This window comes from Miscanthus floridulus, chromosome 10 (assembly GCF_019320115.1).
Source record: "Miscanthus floridulus cultivar M001 chromosome 10, ASM1932011v1, whole genome shotgun sequence".
NCBI classification, from domain to species: Eukaryota; Viridiplantae; Streptophyta; class Magnoliopsida; order Poales; family Poaceae; genus Miscanthus; species Miscanthus floridulus.
The window spans coordinates 25,356,896-25,376,286 of NC_089589.1; the positions used below are offsets into that span (position 1 = coordinate 25,356,896).

A 19,391-nucleotide genomic window follows, 5' to 3' on the forward strand; every position below is an offset into this window, starting at 1 on the left:
CATTACATTGCAATTAGAAAGACCCCGTTCATGTGAGCACTTAAGAGTGGCAGTAGGAGTTGTTGGTGTTTTATGGCTGTATTCTTTTACATTGAAATTTATCCTACCGTGTCCTCGTATCTGACTGCCCTTGTTTGTTCTATCAGGAGCTTGAGGAGAAGTGGAAGGAGAAGGCCAAGGTTGCCTATGAGAGGAGGAAGCAACTGGCTAAGCTCCGCATCAAGGCTGAGAGGACAGCCGAAGAGAAGTTGGGATCTCAGCTGGAGATTCTTGCCTCGATCAAGTACAAGAAGCTGTGCTTTCGCATCAGTTTTGTGGAACATCTGGTCCATTGTTTTAAATAGTTTGGTAAAAGTTTGTGATAGCCATTTCACAGTGAATTTGAATGATATAGTTAGTTAAACTGAAATATGAATAGATAATGGATTACAATTTAGCAACACACCTGCTGGCCTCATCTATTACTACACACTATGAAGCACTACCTGTACTGTGTGGACATTAAAAAATTACATTGCCTCTGGTTTAGGTGCACAATATGAGATATAATCCAACAGTGCACAATGTACAAGAAGCAAATGCTTTTATATTGTTTTAGGCAATTTATTTACCCATCTATAGTGGTGCTAGAACACTGAATTGAACAATAGGCACTGAATTTGTATTGGGCAGCTACATTTTTCACTGATTTGCTGAACATACATGCAGTCCATTTGTCCTCACTGAGTTGTGCCTTATTACCTAGATATAGGTTAATAAATTGTTTTAACATTTGCATGCACTTTTGTCAATTTACATTTGGCAACTACTCCTGCATAGATATCTGAACACTTTTGGTTCTAAAAATATGTTCCTTTTCACTTTTGTTTCTAAAGATAGTTTTGCTTGGATGAAGTTTTCACGTATGTTTCTAAGGACAGTTTTGCTTAGATGAATTGATGAAGTAGCATTCATATGCCTATAGTTTTTCACATGTTTCAGGTCATCGACCATATATGGACTATTTTATTGCTTTACCAAAGCAAATTTTGCTACTTGTACAGAATGTGGGAAAGGGGAAGCATTGTCTTTACTTATATTGGCTTGAGCTCCAGCTGTCAATTAATCTCAGATTTGTACTGAATGCCATATAGAGTGACTTCGCTACCATCACCTATCTCCACAGGTTCCCTTCTTCCCTGCCTTTTAATATTGACCGAATGATTTCCATGTCTTATTTGGCTTCTTTAAAAATCATTTCTTTGGATCTGAATATAGTTGTCACTTAGAGCTGAAGGAAGTGTAAGAATTATTTTCAAGAGTGTGATCAGATTGCCAAAACAATGAATTTGGAGATTATTGTAGTGTTCATTTATTGTGTACAGCATAAATGAACCCCAATATAGTATCAGGTAGCTTTGTGAACTGAAGTAAATAATCAAATTTGCTCTAGTTACTATATTCCTGGTTTTAGATATAGCGCGTTAGCTCTTTCTTTCTCAGCCATCCCTGCTTGTAGTGCTCTCTATGATCACTCTTTTAATTCGGAGACGTTGGACAAGCAATCAGCTATATTGTTTTACTGCATATTTAACAAAATTTCTCATGATTCGTTATATTTTTCTTGTTTTGGCTGTAGGCTGGATATGGAGATGAATGGATGTGTAGCAGCTAGTATATTGCTGACTAAGGGCTTGTAGGAAGTAGTAATTACTAAACTTCTATCTATTTCCTGTATGTTAGTTGCATGAACTATAGCATTGTAACTTGGGTCTGCGTTATGGTGTACTAAGAGTGTTTTGTATGGCAGCTATTAAACTGAAATATGCTGAGAAAAAAAATTCTTTGGAAAATAGGTTTGCCGAGTGTAATTCCCTAAAACACTCGGCAAACAGTAACGATATGCTGAGAAAAAAATATTATTTTTCTTTGAAAAATAGGTTTGCCGAGTGTAATTCCCAAAAACACTCGACAAACAATAATCCTTTGCCGAGTGTATTTTGGAAAAACACTCGGCAAACCACTTTTTTTTGCCGAGTGTCAAATTTGACACTCGGCAAACCATTTGCCGAGTGCGCGATAAAAAACACTCGGCAAATAGCTGTTTGCCGACACTGTAGATGTCGTGTGCTGTTTGCCGAGTGTTTTTTGGTCTTTGCCGAGTGCCTGTGGCACACGGCAAAGTCAGTGTTTCCGGTAGTGAACTCAAATGGAAAAACGAAAATGAGGAGAGGTGAGGATGATTGGGGCACCCTCATCTTATTTATCAGAGCTATTACATAGTTACAATTTAGCTCCTAGATATTTTGAGCCGAACCACTTGATCTGATGGCGTAATGTTCCAACTCTTTTTCTATCGATCCGACGACCACGCTTCCTTCACAGATTTGCTTCACCTTGACGCAACCTCTGTGATTCCGCCACATGCCGCCCTCGTTCCTCCTCGGAACCTTCGCCAGGGTTTTGAGGACCAAACCCGGAAACCGTCCGCTGGTAGTTTTGAGGCCCAAACCACCAAATCGTCCGCAAGTAGCGTACTCTATACGCGTCCCCCGCACCTCGACACGTGTCACCGCGTCCTCAATCGCCCGGCCGCTAAGTCTTCCAGTGCCTCCGCTTGACTCGCCCGGCCACCGTCTTGACTTGGTCAACATGGTCAACTCCCATGTACACTTGCGCTTCTCGATGTACCCAAGTGTCGGCCACCGCGGTTGGTCACCCGGCCTCCTGGTCCCTCGGTCGAAGCCTCACGTCCGTCCTTCACCGCTCCCAGTCCATCGGCACAACACGTCCCTACTTGACCTTCACCTCACCATCGACCGCCGCCTCCGAGCTCCACACCTGCGCACCACAAGCAAGAGACATGTTCCACACCGCACTCACGCCATGATTAGTCACCAAACTCAATCCGAGGCATCAGCTCGTTGACAATTACTTATCATAAAATCGAACCAAAATGGCACGTATGAACCTTGTGTTCGCAGTAGTAGATATGATAGATATATATACCTTTTTCCACTCCTTGCTCCTCTTTCTTGTAGATGATTTGACCTCGTTTCCCGTCGAAGACAGTGATGGTCCTGCCGATTACGCCAAGGTCGGAACACAAGGACAATAGCTCTACCAGAGGTGGACCATTGCCTTGGGTGTTGTCGTGAACCCGAGTGGTGTTTAGCATTTCTGAAGGTTTGAGGTAAACAAAACAAAGGAACAGGTAGGAAAAGAAAGTGCATTGGCAGCTTCAACAGGGAGTAACGACCAAAAGCAGGACATATAGGGCATGATTGGTAGCCCTGATGAAGCCGTCCAAAGCGCCATCCGGCACCATGTCATGCGCTGTCTCTGTGTTTGGTTCCCTGTGCCGAGCGAAATCGATGCACCGGACCATGCATTTGAGGCCCCTCGTGCAGGCTCGCAGCTTACGCAGAAATCGGGCTTCCCATGTGAGCTGGGATGGTGTGGTGCGACGCATGGCCCAGGACCCATGTGTCATACACTCAAAACTCACATCCATGCATGCAACCAAACAAGATGTCATCTCATACTGGACCAACAACAAAGACAATCAAACACGACTAAGTACACGGTTTGAGCATGCATCTCACCATCCTGGACCGGCTCTCCATCCCGGCTCCCCCTCACCAAAGCAACCAATCACGCCCATATAGACCCAGACTGCAATAACAGCTAGGACAAACATAACAAGCAGTGTTATTTTAGTTCCAAACCGTTACATGCTGACCAAATACCGTTTACATTTGCATTATGAAATTCCCGATACTCGTTACAGTCTGGTTTTACATGATCAAATCAAACACAAGCTTATCAAATGGTCGCAGGCACACACACTGGACCAGAACGACAAAGATTTTTTTTTTCGACCAATAGAACAAGATTTGAAATATTTGGAACAAAGAAAAAAGAGTATCTGATAAGGCAAACATGCACGGGCGCACGGCCCTTATTTGGCACAGTGACTACCGTTCCAGGTCACACACGATGATGATCAACAAACAATACACGCACAACATGATTTATCACAAGAAAAGGGAAAGGGATAACCTGATTTGGCCCTTATTTTAATTTGTCACCAGACGACATGCTTGGCAGATCCGTTCGCGACAAAGAACGATTCATCCGTTCAGCTGAACAAAGGTGAACGACGTCTAGTGCATCTTCTGGGCTCTTGATTCCGATCGCCTCTAGATAGTCATCTTTTTCCCATGTACGGTAGCTGCTGTCCCTCCAGTACCGCAGAACGGTTGAGATGAGATCCCAGTACCGTATGTAATCCATGAGTTGCTTGGTGAATCCGGTCCCGTTGTTCCAGCCACTAGCAATGGCGTCGAGAACAGGATTCATCCTCGCGGAATCGCAGATCATGACCATTAGGCGCACTAGTGCCAGCCTGGCCTCAGCCTCACCATTTGCGGAAACTGGGTTGCGTGTGCTGAAGCGCGAGAGCACCCGCACGGCGTTAACCGCGGAGGTTTTGCCCAGCCTCTCTGAGTTCAGTTTATCCACGACTTTCTCCCAGTCCGTGGTGCTGACCTGCAGTATACGGTCGTAAGTGGAGCCCCAGCTTAGCTGTTTTTCTCTGATCGACCCCGACAAAGCGATCCAGCCTGTAGTGCTGTACCAATAATCTTCGTTCTGGTTATTGAAGCCAAGGACGACCAAGTCGTAAGACTTGATAGCTATTATGATTGTCGACGTTTCCTCGCCCGCCACTTGAAGCTTGACGTAAAGCCACCTTTTGTCCCAGTAATGATTGGGGAGCAGTGGGTGTTGTCGGGTAGAGCGCAGATTTGAGTCAGGGTGGGCATCCAAGATATCCCCGCAATGTTGGTGGTCGGCGACAATGCGACGGACAGCCATTATAAACCTAATATACGACATTTCATCATCTCCGATGGTATACACCAATTCAGGGTGACCCTCAGGAGCCATGTTGACCTGCAGCACGGAAATTTCATAGTTAAAAAGAAGGGAAGTGATAACAAATGTCTTCAATTAATGTTTGGCAAGCAAGCGACTAGCTAGTGCTGCCCTGGCCAATCTATTTGATGTTTACCTCTGGGTACCAGCTGACGTTCACTTCAACTTCGAAACCATCGACTACAAGTATTTGCCTCCGAATCCCGTCCTCTATGTAGACATCGGCCTTCAAATGTTTCTTGGATGTTTCAATCTGCAGGTCCACATCTATCTCTATGCGAAGCATTTCACCATATGGCATCGCAACCACATTCCTCGCCAGCTGAAGAAGAAACCATGAGTCCTTGTGCGTAGAGGAGAAACACTGGCCCGTCCCTTGGTGGGCACGGCTGAAGAGGACGATCGGGACTTTCAAGCCACCGACCAAGGCTCTGATTTCACCGGAGACGTGATAAGGGCTATGCCCATTGTTGAGCCGCAGCTTGACTTGCACCTTGGCCTCCCGGGCGCGGGACATCACCGCATAGGTCACCTTTGCTACCTCGCGGTTGTCATGTGGATTGCAGATAATGTGGCTCACGGGTGGTCCGTCGACTTGGGCAGCGTACTTGGGGTCATAGCAATCCCATTCCCATTTGATGGGAGAGGTGGCTGGGATGTCAATTTTGATGGCGAAGCACCCGTACCCTGAGATGACTGTGTAGGGTCCAGTCAACACCAAATCTACCATTCTTCCCTACAAAATGCACGCACGACGCACCGGTTGATTGATATATGTGACTGCATGGATTGATACTAAGCATTAAACATAGCAATAGCGTAATAGTACAGTGTATATAATATATATACCTGTTCTCCTTGCTTCTCGTGCCTGTAGATGATTTGGCCTCGTTTCCCGTCCAAGACGATGATTTTCGTGCCGATGACCCCAAGGTCGGCACTTATGGCCAACAGTTCCACTCGGGGTCGGCTATCGCCTTTGGTGTAATCATCACGTAGGTTGTAGCACACGGTGTTGAGCACAAGGTGAGTGGCTAGTAGCACTGAAACACGGTCCGGTTGAGTGTAGTTTCTACTCTTCCACGCCTGCAGGTTGCGTGACATTTCGCCGTATTTCCACACGTTTTCCATCAGTTCCTCGGTGAATACCTTGCCGTTGCTCCACTCTTTTTCAATGGATTTGTGGACAGAGATCATCCTTGCGGACTCGCAGACTATGAAGATGAGTCCCGCCAGTGCCACCTGGATGCTCATACTGATACCGGCCACCTTATTCGGGTGGCTCGATAGCACACGCACGGCGTCCTTGGCGAAGCCACTGCCTAGCTGTGCCGCGGTCAGTTTTCTCACGACATCATCTCTATTTTTGGCCTGCAGCAAGGAATTGTAACTGACGCCCAACTTGAGGTCTGTGGTGAGGTGGAATCCTTCAGGGAGGAAGGATTCGCTGTCCTGGTTGTCGACAAGCTTGCAAAGAATTCCAATCCGGTTCATGAAACCACAGACGTACAAGTTGTCATCCCGCATCAGTAGCGTTGTCGACGACATTTCCTCGCCCTCCACTTGCAGCTTGACGTGAAGCCACCTCGTCGGTTGTTCAGCATGCTGCTTCGCGAGCAGTGGGCGGAGTTCAAAGATATCCTCACGGTCTGGGTGTTCGGCTAGAATGCGACGTAGATCCATTATGAATTTGGTGAATGACGCTTCATCCCCGATGGTGTGGACTACTTCAACCAGATTTCCAAAAATCTTTTTGTCCTGCGGTACGAGAGTTTAGTTAAAAAAGACGAAGCAAAGTGATAATAGATGCCTTCAATGTTTGGCGCAAGCAGTTCAAGTAGTGCTGGCCAATAATCTGTCCAATGGGTTTACCTCTGCTGGGAGATTTAATTCTGGCTGGTGGTCAATCTCTTCTCTGGTTTGCTCCGGTCGTGTGATCTGCAGCATAATTGTCAATCGATAGATGAGATGATTATTCGTTAAAGAACAACCATTTTCTTGTCATCCATCAGCTTGAATGAACTTGTCATTGCTCCTTTGTTCACATGTAGATCCTCTTCTATCAGCCCATTGTTTAATGTTGATGAAGTCAATAGTGACAAGGCCGTGGCCACACGGGCTACGCCCTTCTACTCATAGAGATAGGCCCACTGAGAGCTGGAGTTCATGTTTAGAACCCCGTTTGGGCTAGGCATTTTGTGCCTAAGGTAGGCATAGTTATGAACGACCAAGAACTTTGCATAGCATGGCCTCCCAAGCAATGCATGGTACGTGGCCACAAATTCCACCACCTCAAAGGTGAGTGGTTCCTCGCAGAAGTTGTCGAGCTTGGCAAAGGTCATGGGCAATCGGAATTGTCCGAGAGACATTGCTAGCTTGTTTTCCTGGGACAACCCCATAGAATGACGCTTTGCTCGGATGGGGGCTACTTCTGAGGATCTTCATTTGGTTGAGGGTCTCAGTGTAGAGGATATTGATGCTTCTCCCGTCATCCGTGTGCACCTTAGTGAGGAACACATTTCAAATCATCAGGCTGAGGACTAGCACGAACCAACCTAGGCAGGGCTGTGGTCGGGGTGGTTGTCATGGTCGAAGGTGATAGCTACCTTGGACCATCACAAGCATGATGGTCTCGTGGCTCGACAGTGTTCACCTCCCGCTCTATTGCCTTTCGCTGATGCCTTAACTCATAGGCCTGAGTCCTGCTGAAGATCATGAGGCATTCTTTGGCGTCAGGGAACTCGGCTTTATTGACCTTGCTTTTGGTGCTCCCCTCGCCTGCCTTCTGGGACGGCTTCTAGTTTTTTTTACTTTTTAAGGTCAAGGGTGCCTCGTAGCAGGTACATGGCGGGACCACCGTGGAGCGAACACAGCCCATTGAGTGCCTTCAAGTGTTGGGGACCTTGTCTCTTAATCGGACACCGTGACCATCTCCATCCTCCCCATGGTGCTTCTTGTTGTTGTTGAAGTTGGCAAGTGTGGGGATACGACCCCCGGTACCCATAAGACAAGACATGGGCCGCACCACCAGGGAAGGTCCAGCCCACAAGATCAAGACTTGCGGTGCACGGCACTGCTCGGCGTACACCGCAAGGCATCTAGGAGATCTGATCGGATACTATAGATATTGTAATCTTACCATATAACCGACTGGGATACTTTCCTTGTAACCCTACCCCTCCAGAGTATATAAGGAGGGGCAGGGGTCCCCTAGTCGGCAGGCAGATACAGATCCTAGGCTTCGCCTAGGGTCATCTCATATTCAATACAATCCACCAAAGACACAGGACGTAGGGTATTACGTCGATCAGATGGCCCAAACCTATCTAAATTGTTGTCTCTGCGTCTTCTGTCACCATCTAGTTCCTGATCACGCGCACCTCTACCAAACAATCTACCATCGTGGGGATCCCCCTCGGTGGACTGCCGAGCATCTTTTATCGACAGTTGGCGCGCTAGGTAGGGGTGTGCGTGCTGTTTCCATGATGAACAAGATGGTATGTCTTGCAGGCTCTTCGTCCTCTCTGAAACCCGGCCAGATCTTCACAGTCGGATCGATCTCCGGGGTCATCAATACTGACGGGGACGGATAGATCATCGAGCCGGTGTGGATCGATTCTGCGCCGACCACTCTGGCACCTGTAACAGCAGATCCGATCTCGGAGCCACCTCCGAGGTCGTCTTCACCAACAACTCGCCGCCTACTCCCCTGCTACCCAAGGATGCGGATCGACAATGACGATCTGATCGCATCCATCAATCAGGTTGGCTAGAAGCTCACCGACTGCCTCTCCATCGCAGAATCGGCTCTAATTACTCTGGTTCAGCGCCGACCACCCTCCGATTCAGATCCATCGGAGGCCGATCAAGAAACTCCAGGGGTTATGGTCCTACCCTTTGGGCTCACCAACATCGCCACCGCCTACCAAGATGCCCTAAGGGACAAATTCGCCGACTAGATTGGAGACATCTATCCGCTCGCTGACTAGATAACACCATACGCCATCGACTAGACGTTCTGCCTAAAGCTAAGTCACGCTTTAATATTCTTCTAAATATTCTCCAATCTTCATATATCGACATGATGTTTCTCCAAGCTGTTTTCTCCATGTTTGCTCTCCAAACGATTTTCTTTCATGTATACCATCTTAAAGATGACATGCAAACTACGCCTAAGGCAAATCCCCGAACAGTCATGTTGATGCTCGAATATTTCTAGAGACGGCCCTACCTCCGGCTTCTCCCTACACGTGCATGAGCGTCTGCCCTCTGCGTTATGGGTGGCTGGCAGTGGCTCCTTGGCGACACTTTGTTCTTCCTACATGCACATGGGCTCCGCGCTCCGCATTATGGTTAACAGGCTAGCTAGGGCTGGAGACTCAGCTACACACTAACTGGTCAGATGGTTTATATTAAATATAAACATATCTTCAGAATAACACTAAGTGTTCACACCAACTGATCATCGAGCTGAATATGCTATTTCATCACCATTGCTGATTCTTCTCCGGAGTTCATATATTTTACATCATATACTACCTATTCTACACATTTGTTTCGCAAGGGCACGGCTCAAACAATGAGCCTACGCTCAGGGACTGGACAAGATGATCATCGTCCGAGTGGTCGGACCACCTATCGGACAGACTTCACCGCCAACCAACTAGTCGGACTGCTCGGCACTCACTCCTGCTCGGCGTTCACTTTGCCGTTGACCAGTTGTATGGACTGCTCATCGCATGGGCTTCATCGTCAGCTACGCTGGGGGCTCACCAGCTAAGGTGGGGACTACTTGGCATTTCGATTCTTCACCGCCGACCAGTTGGTTGGGCTGCTCGATGCACGGTTCTTCGCCAATCAACTGGTCAGATTGTTCATCGCTCCATCGTCAGCTACGCTGGGGCTCGCCAGCTAAGCTCGGGACTCCTCGGTGTTCCGATTCTTCGCCGTCGACCAATTGGTTGGGCTGCTCGGTGCATGGTTCTTCACCAACCAACTGGTCGGATTGTTCGTCGTTCCATCGTCAGGTACGCTGGGGCTCGCCAGCTAAGCTGAGGACTCCTCGGCGTTCCGATTCTTCACCGCCGACCAATTGTTTGGGCTGCTCGGTACATGATTCTTCGCCAACAACTGGTTGGATTGTTCGTCACTTCATCGCCGGCTACGCTGGGGCTCGCCAGCTAAGCTGGGGACTCCTCGGCGTTCTGATTCTTCTCCGCCGACCAATTGGTTGGGCTGCTTGGTGCACGATTCTTCGCCAACAACTGGTCAGATTGTTCGTCACTTCATCGCCAGCTACGCTGGGGCTCGACAGCTAAGCTAGGGACTCCTCGGCGTTCCGATTCTTCGTCGCCGACTAGTTGGTTGGGCTGCTCGGTGCATGGTTCTTCGCCAACCAACTGGTCGGATTATTCATCGCTCCATCATCAGCTACGCTGGGGCTCACCAGCTAAGCTGGGGACTCCTCGGAGTTCCGATTCTTCACCGCCGACCTATTGGTTGGGCTGCTCGGTGCACGAATCTTCGCCAACCAACTGGTCTAATTGCTCGTCGCTTCATCGTTAGCTACGCCTAGGTCACCAGTTAAACTGGCCGGCTTCGATTTTCACCGCCCAGGTTGTCAGCAAAACTGATCGGCTTCACATCAAACTGCTCGGACTTGTTCAAGACAGCATTGCTCAAAGGATACAAGGCGCTCGGGGACTAGCTGTGGGGATATGACCCCCGGTACCCATAAGACAAGACATGGGCCACACCACTAGGGGAGGTCCAGCCCACAAGATCAAGACTTGCGGTGCACGGCACTGCTCGGCGTACACCGCAAGGCATCTAGGAGATCTGATCGGATACTATAGATATTGTAATCCTACCATATAACCGACTAGGATACTTTCCTTGTAACACTATCCCTCTAGAGTATATAAGGAGGGGCAGGGATCCCCTAGTTGGCAGGTAGATATAGATCCTAGGCTTCGCCTAGGATCATCTCATATTCAATACAATCCAACAAAGACACATGACGTAGGGTATTACGTCGATCAGACGGCCCGAACCTGTCTAAATCACTGTCTCTACGCCTTGTGTCATCATCTAGTTCCTAATCTTGCGCACCTCTACCAAACAATCTACCATTGTGGGGATCCCCCTCGGTGGACTGCCGAGCATCTTTTGTCGATAGCGAGGACAAACTCTTCCCTATTGGCATAGTTGTTGGAGATGTCCAAAACCGGTCACATTTTCTGGGATGCCTTGTGCCCAAGCATGTGAATGTGCGCCTTGCAAGTAGTGCCGCCGATGACGTCGGTGTCAATGACATTGGGGAGTTTGTTGCACTTCTAGGAGAAATGCTAGATGTACTCTAGGAGGGTCTCATTATGCTTCTACCTACAATTGTGAAGATCCCATGAGTTTCTAAGGTGAGCCAAGGTACCTTGGAAGTGTCCCACAAAGATCATGTGTAGGTGGGCCTAATTGTAGATGCAGCCATCATCGAGCTGCTTGAGCCATGGCCTCACTAATCTTGATAGGAGCAGGGGGATGTACTAGACTAAGAAGTCATCGTCTGCCCCTCTAGCCCTCATCGCATGAAGGTAGTCCTCGAGCGAGGGTTCATCTCACCATCATACTTGTCGTCGTGGCTTGATGGATGGAATTGCTTGGGGTAGTGGGCTACTCAAATCATGGGTGTGAATGACTGAGGGCTGATGTTGTCCTGGCTCGGACTCCTCTCCCTTTGGTCTAGCCAGCGGTCATCATTCTAGTGACTGTTTGGTTCTTCAGGCCGCTGGATTATTTGTGGCATAGGACCAAAGACCTTGCTCGAGCGCCTCGCCACACCTCGATAGTGTCCCAAGCATCCCAGTTCTCCTTGATCCATTCATGGATAGGTGGTCGGCGTTAGTCGGGTTGGCATCACCACTCGTGCTAGGGCTTCGTGCCATGGGGCCTTGGTCGGTCGGGGTTACTAGTGGAGATACTGTAGCTGACGTTTCCATGCAGGGCATGGGTGTTAAAGTTTTCAACCTCCGATGGTGGTCCACAATGAGAGGGTCGCGAGTTCATGACATTGTGGTGTCAAGAGAGGAAACTCTCTGCCTGCTACTGGAGGGCGATGCCTAGAAGCCACTTTGCCCAATGAAGTTTCCTATTGATCACCAGGTCTATCAAGTCTAAGATGTCGCCCAAGTAGCAAGTAGTTGTTCCCATGTTCTGTATCATGTGCGAGAGATGGGGGTGACGAGAGCACCTGTGTGGTTGTTGATGATATCCTGGACATCATGGGCATGGGCACCGACGTGGCTCGCTTGCTAGCATTCCATGTCCTCATGCCTTTGCTTCCTAGCATCCGGCCTCAAGATCTATCTGTATGCCTTGAGGCACTTTGCCATCTCCTGAAGGTAGGTGAATCTATAGCTGGGGCTTAGGTCCGGTAGCATGACATCGGTGTTGTCATTGTCGGCTAGATCCCCTTTGACATAGAAGCACTCGCACTTTGGTACTAGCTTTCAGCTTCGTCAGAGTCATCCTCCAAGTCAACCCTTGGGTGTAGCTCAAGGAAGGCACACACACCAAGGTGACATCTGTCCTAGCGATGCTTGTGAGGACAATGTTGTAGGGTGCTCCTCCTCACATCAGCTGAGCAAGCTTAAACTATAAGATTGCCGCAGCATTGCTAATCTCATAGGCGAGATCTGAGAAGGTGCACTAGAATTGGAAGCCAGGGGCTGCTCCTGTTTGGTGATGATTTTGTGGTGGACAACGTCGATCTGCTGCAGTGGTGTTTGGGCCTACACCAAGATGAACCTAGAGAGAAATGACCTCCAAATCGTCTCGTAGAAGGCTACTTGAAGGCGAGGGTGCAGGGGGGCGATGCCCTCCGACACTACTCTATCACAGAGATGGAGCTTGCTGTTGTTGTTAGCGACATAATCTCGGCTCTCAAAGCTGACAACCTAGCCAGGGGTGAAGATGGCATCGGCAAATATGACCTCATTGGAGAAGTGCCCACCGCCCTCATGGGCAATGCCTCTGGCTCCAGTGGCAATGGTAGCGCGAACCACCGAAGATCTTCTAAAACACATGATGTTATCCCCACCTACCGCGCCAACTATGATGGGTTCATAACCGCAACTAGTAATTAGTAGCTCGATCAATGGGTCGAGGTATGGGACAGTGGTGTATTAGCAATCAATACACAAAGGATTTATCCTAGTTCAGGCTTCTAAGCTCTATGTCCAGTAGCGAGTTCTTTGTGTCAGAATGCTCAAACGAGTTCTTACAATGGGAGAGAGAGACGGTAGGAGACCGCTAGCTAGTTCTAATCTAATTCCACTATTGGTGCCTCGACCCTACATTATATTCTGGAGGGCGAGAGGAGTACAAGGAGTTCTGGGAGTTCCCTTTGCAAGCAAGGGAGCACTAGGGTTACATGTCCTAACCTTCTAGTTGTTGGAGGCATCTGGCGTCATCCCCTTCTCTAGTGGTCATGGCTGACAGTGGTGAGCCATCCCTAACATCACCTACAAGAGCCTGGAGCTAACTGTCAGAGCCCTGATGTACTATTGTACCTCACCTGAGTTCCTCCATCCCCATGACGTCCATTGTACACCAAAGGGGTGGGTTCTTCCTTAGCAGAGGCTGACAGAGGGGCCCATGGCCCCATCTTTTTCCTTATGCTGAGGCGACATGTCTCCCCTTGTCCCAGTCCACCATGCCCTAGGCGTTACCCCATACCAAATGTAGCTGACACAGCCTCACGGGGATTGGGAGACAGAGCTCTGGCAGGGCATGGAGCTCTATATGGCTCCACCCCTCTGATAGAGCCTAGCAGAAGACTCCCTACATCGATGCAAGCGGAGGGGTTGATCAAGATGGTTCCACGAGGGTCCACAGTTCTTGCCCTTCCTTGGTCAATCACTGTCGTCTAAGGCCAAGAACGCTCAGGCCGGGGACTTCCCGAGCCATTGGACGTGGGGGGCCGATCACAGGCTTGCTCCAAGGCATTTCCCTTAGGCGTCGTGGCTGCTTAGGGAGTGAGTCGTCTTGGGCCCCATGGGCTGCTCTTTTTATCTAGTTTGGGTGCGTGAGCCCACATGCTGGATGTAGCCTCCCGATTCCCTTACTGATTAATAGAATTGGCCAGGGGGTTAATCGTACTGTCATGACGCTAATCTAGGGGTTCAGGTAACCCTGCTGTTAGGTACTCATGAGCAGTCCCTAATCTAGTAAAGTACCCTAATCCTAGTCCAAAGTAGACACCTCTCTCCTTCGCTGATGAACAGGTGTGCTTGCCGCGCTATACTCCATGGGTTACCACACTGCAACTATATCATGAGGAGCCCAGCTTCACATCCAGGTGCATCGAGACTGCTATGCAACAGCTTCACGAGTGTGCTGACCAACTGCTCCACGTCTCCGTCTGTTGTGTGTACACAACTAACAACAATGCTCGGCCCTGCCCAACCGTGCTATGATGCGGCATCAAGACGTTCTTGTCAAGACAAGATGCGAAGTAGACCCAAGAAGATCAACAATGAGCAAAGTCACATAAGCTTACTCTGCAAGTGATGCGATAATGAATGGAGCATGAAGAAACAATTTTGGACCGGGTTTAGGGTAATTAAATAGACTAGGGACCCATATATGCAATTTCTTAGTTTTGGGACCTAGACAGAATCACACATAGTTTAAGGACTGAGTGTGTAATTATGAGATGCGGACTACATATGTCATCGTCGGTTCCATGTTGGAGCGCCACGTCAGCTAATGGGTTGTGATGTGGCTACTTTTGACTAGGATTAGGATACTTAAATAGTTTAGGGATACAGATATATATATATATATATATATATATATATATATATATATATAAATTTGAAAATAACGTAATAGTTTATAGATGCTGAAGTAATTTAGTCCTCCAAAAATGGTGCAAATGAGAGAGCATGCTCTGTGCCATGACTCAACTTACATGTGTTATCGGCGAAGTACAGATGTCAGTTTCAACAAAACCACATCTGCTTTCCATTGTATCAAGCTTTTCAATTATGCACTCCATAGTTGGTCTGTCGTCTGGGTTAGACTCGATGCATTTTAAGCCTATCTCAGCGCATAATTTTACCTGTTCCAACTGTGTGCCTTCTTGTGATGTCTGAAGCCTGCTGCTCCAACTTTCAAGTAACTATAAGATTTGAAATTAATCAGAAACTATGAAGTATATACTATATATGTAGCACATGCATGTGAACCAACATACTCGAGTTAATGAGAATAGGAAATCAACATAGTCAGAAAAAATTCTACACCTAAAACTGGCTCAAGAGAACAAAAATGAACATAAAAGATAAGGATTTAGTGGGAACCTATCCCAAAAATAGCTAGACCCTACCATTTCATTGGGTGGCCTTGAACCGAAATTTTCGGTCTGCAGAAGTTACCGAGTTGGGCTCGGGCCAAATATGTTTACTCAAACCCGAGGAAACCATAAAAATAATATTTGCATGACCCAAAAATATCCGACTAACAGATCTTCAGGTTAGGTCTAAGCCTAAATTTTCTCGGGTCTGGCTTGGGCCAACAAAAAATACATGGTTTTTTGGCCTCACCCCAACCCAACTTGACCATTGATCCCTGCTTGTGAATTGTGATCAGGCCTTTGGGCGCCTACAGGACTATATTATAACATTTGTTGTCAACAAATTAAAGTTACAATAAGTATGTAATTTCAATAACAAGCTTTATAATTGTTTGGTAATAAACCAAATTATTCAGGCTTACATAGTTTTATATCATATATAGTTGTGTGGTTTGGGCATGCCAAGTATATAGTTCTTACCTTCTTGATCTCAATGGCAAAGTCTTCCTTTTGTCCTGTGAGTATCTCTATGATTGTAACACCAAGACTGTATATGTCCAACTTTAACCTGATTACTCTTTTTTTTTGTGAGATAAATTCTGGTGCCAAATATCCCCTGCAAGGAAAAATTTTATGCAATGAGTGTTTAAGAACAAAGAGAACAATGAAATACAATTCTTGCTAGCAAAAAAAAGGATGTGCACAGGAGATGCATAGCTGCCTTACAATGTTCCAAACAGATTTGAAGTTATATCTTGGCTTTGGTCTTCATCAAAGTGCCTTGAGAGACCAAAATCAATAATTTTTGGCACCATGTCGTAACCAAGCAGAATATTTTCAGGTTTGAGATCCAAATGACAAATATTCTTCTGGTGAAGATAATGCAAACCCTGACAAATTCCCTTGATCAAATGATAACGTCTTTTCCACTCAAGCCCTTGAGATGGATCTACAAATACGGAGCAGATTCTTTTGTGAAGGAAACCACAAGAGGCAAGTTGCCAACCTACACAATTGTATAAACTAGCCCATCAAGCAATATATGCTCCGGCATGGCCTAGAACCTTAGAGCATCTCCAACAATACCCAAAAAAGTGTTGAAACCTAATGTTGGCCTTGGTCCAAGGACACAGGACTCCAACAATGCCCTAAACACCTTGGCTCAAATGCCCAAAACCTACTGCTAAACGACCCATATTTGCATTCCCCTGACATGACCAATAGTGAGAGCTGGAAACATAGGGCAATCTTGAGGAAATAATTCCTTTTGCACCCAATACATTTTTGCAAGCACCCAAAATCATGTTTTTGGGATAGTTCCTGATATGTTACTTAAGTCTTGAAAGTTACGTAGGCAAATTTAGTATGTACAACTAATTCAAATTTTTTATCTTTAATTTCCCTATTCGATGAATCTCAATCCTATTGTGATATATTTATCAGTTACTCTATATGTGTTTCATCATTTGCATGCACCTTTATTGGTTTTTAATCCATTAATTTGAAAGCTCTTATTACATCTTTTTGTGACATCATGAATCCATATTTTGTATTTGACATTTTTAATCTTTTTAGTGGTAGTATTTTCCTATCAGTGTATTAAATTCCAACTCTATTACCTATAATATGTATTATTCAAATATTTCTTTTATATTTTATGAAAAAATAAATTATAGGCACTACACTACACTCTTAATTATTACAATAGCATAAACAGTCATTTCATCCTGCACCACAATATTGGAGATGTTCAATTTCTGCTATAATTGAAGCATGGAATACTCAGAATGGAGGTAGCAGATCCTCTAATTAAAGAGGATTTGAGAAGAATACATGCACATTCACAAACTTTTAGTATGTTATGAAACACATCGAACAAGAATGTAACACCTAGAAATAAAAAATTGGCCGTGGTTTTAGTTTTGATTTTTGCTAGCGTTTTCTTGGACAAAAATACGAAGTATTATAAAGAGTGAAAGATTCAAGAAAAGAACAAGTAGTTACAAACCGGGATGGCCCAAGGACCATTCATACCCCACAAATGAACTATTTAACCCTAGTCACCTAGCCTTTCACGTGCTCCTTCTATCCCCACACCTAGCGGCCCTCGTGACCTGCCTAATGGGGATGTCCTTGAAAGGTCCTAATATAACTAGAGGAGGGGTGAATAGTCTATTTAAAAATCTATAAATTAACTAGAGCAATTTGATTAGCATAACAAATAGCGAAATGCAAACTTGCTCTAGCTCTACGAGGGTTGCAAGCCATCTATCCAACAATTCTAGTTGCTATGATCACTAAACATACAATTTGCTATGTCACTACTCACTAAGAGCTCTCACACTTGCTACACTAAAGAGCTCCACTAGATGAACTTAAACTACAAAGCAAGCTCTCAATTCTAGCTACACTAAAGAGCTTGCTACAACTAGTTTGCAAGAATATAAATGAGTGAGTAGGGTGATTATACCGCCGTGTAGAGGAGTGAACCAATCACAAAATGAATACCAAATCAATCACCGGGAGAATACCAAAGGACAAGAGACAACCAATTTTTCTCCCGAGGTTCACGTGCTTGCCGGCACGCTAGTCCCCGTTGTGTCGACCAACACTTGGTGGTTCAGCGGCTAAGGGGTGTTGCACGAACCTCGTCCACATAATTGGACACCGCAAGAACCTACCCACAAGTGAGGTAACTCAATGACAAGAGCAATCCACTAGAGTTACCTTTCAGCGCTCCGCCGGGAAGGCACAAAACCCCTCACAATCACCGCGATCGGAGCCAGAGACAATCACCAACCTCCGCTCGACGATCCTCGCTTCTCCAAGCCATCTAGGTGGCGGCAACTACCAAGAGAAACAAGTGAATCTCACAGCGAAACACAAATATCAAGTGCCTCTAGATGCAATCACTCAAGCAATGCACTTGGATTCTCTCCCAATCTCACAAAGATGATGGAACAATGATAGAGATGAGTGGGAGGGCTTTGGCTAAGCTCATAAGGTTGCTATGTCAATGCAAATGGCCAAGAGAGTGAGCTTGAGCCGGCCATGTGGCTTAAATAGAACCCCCCACGAAATAGAGCTGTTGGATCCTTAGTCTACTAAAAATCGGGGCGACCGGATGCGCTGGTCAGATCGACCGAATGCTGGACCCCAGCGTCCGGTCGCACGATGCACGCCACATGGCCCATGCTTCAAATGCCAATTGCCCGATCTCAATGGTCATCAGTACATTTAAGTTATGACCGGACGCGCTGCTACGAAGTGACCGGACACAGGAACCCAGCGTCCGATCGTTTCCAGTAAGGTTCCACTCACGATCGGACGCGTCCGGTCATGCCTGACCGGACTCACCCAGCGTCCGGTCACTCACTGTCTACACTGTGCGCCACCACATCAGCACGACCGGACACTGAATAGTGTTCAGCCTGCGTCCGGTCAAGAGACCAAAGGCGGCCTTCACTACGCCACTGACCGGACGCAGGACCCCAGCGTCCGGTCACTGCGTGACCATCGTCCGGTCACTCTATGAAATCCTGTCTTTTCTGTACAGGGCGCCGGTGGCACCGTCGGACTGTCCGCACTCTACGGGCGGACACTCCGCCGGTGAAGTTTCTTACCCTTGCTCCCAAGTGTTAAACACAATGTGTATCACCTTTGTGCATGTGTGTTAGCATATTTTCACAAACATTTTCAAGGGTGTTAGCACTCCACTAGATCCTAAATGCATATGCAATGAGTTAGAGCATCTAGTGGCACTTTGATAATCGCATTTCGATACGAGTTTCACCCCTTTTAATAGTATGGCTATCGATCCTAAATGTGAGCACACTCTCTAAGTGTCTCGATCACTAAACCAAAAAACTCCTATCAATTTCACCTTTGCCTTGAGCTTTTTGTTTTTCTTTCCTCTTTTCCAAGTCCAAGCATGTGATCATCATCACGCCATCACCATCATCATCGTGTTATGATCTTCATTTGCTTCACCACTTAGAATGTGCCACCTATCTCATAATCACTTTGATAAACTAGGTTAGCACTTAGGATTTTATCAATTTACCAAAACCAAACTAGAGCTTTCAGCCCTGCCTTGCTCTACTCCTCTAGTTGTCGTGGG

At 46.8% G+C, this 19,391-nt stretch overlaps 1 protein-coding gene across 7 annotated transcripts in view; it reads right to left on the reverse strand.

Moving 5' to 3' along the window:
• Positions 1-3,674: 3,674 nt before the first annotated feature.
• LOC136486388 (uncharacterized) overlaps positions 3,675-19,391 on the reverse strand; it is a 60,873-nt gene continuing 45,156 nt past the window's right edge. For 4 of the 7 annotated variants that reach the window (XM_066483269.1, XM_066483265.1, XM_066483267.1 and 1 more), the window contains 7 exons: positions 15,998-16,220; positions 15,752-15,887; positions 14,888-15,097; positions 6,790-6,855; positions 5,767-6,675; positions 5,054-5,653; positions 3,675-4,935 (listed from right to left, as the gene is read on the reverse strand). In XM_066483269.1, coding sequence (XP_066339366.1) covers positions 4,054-4,935; positions 5,054-5,653; positions 5,767-6,675; positions 6,790-6,855; positions 14,888-15,097; positions 15,752-15,887; positions 15,998-16,086 — 2,892 coding nt within the window. In that variant the 5' untranslated portion in view covers positions 16,087-16,220 and the 3' untranslated portion in view covers positions 3,675-4,053. Of the gene's footprint in view, positions 4,936-5,053; positions 5,654-5,766; positions 6,676-6,789; positions 6,856-14,887; positions 15,098-15,751; positions 15,888-15,997; positions 16,221-17,741; positions 17,888-17,998; positions 18,119-19,391 lie in introns of those variants that run through there. The other 3 variants (XM_066483268.1, XM_066483270.1, XM_066483271.1) reach the window with 2 other exon arrangements.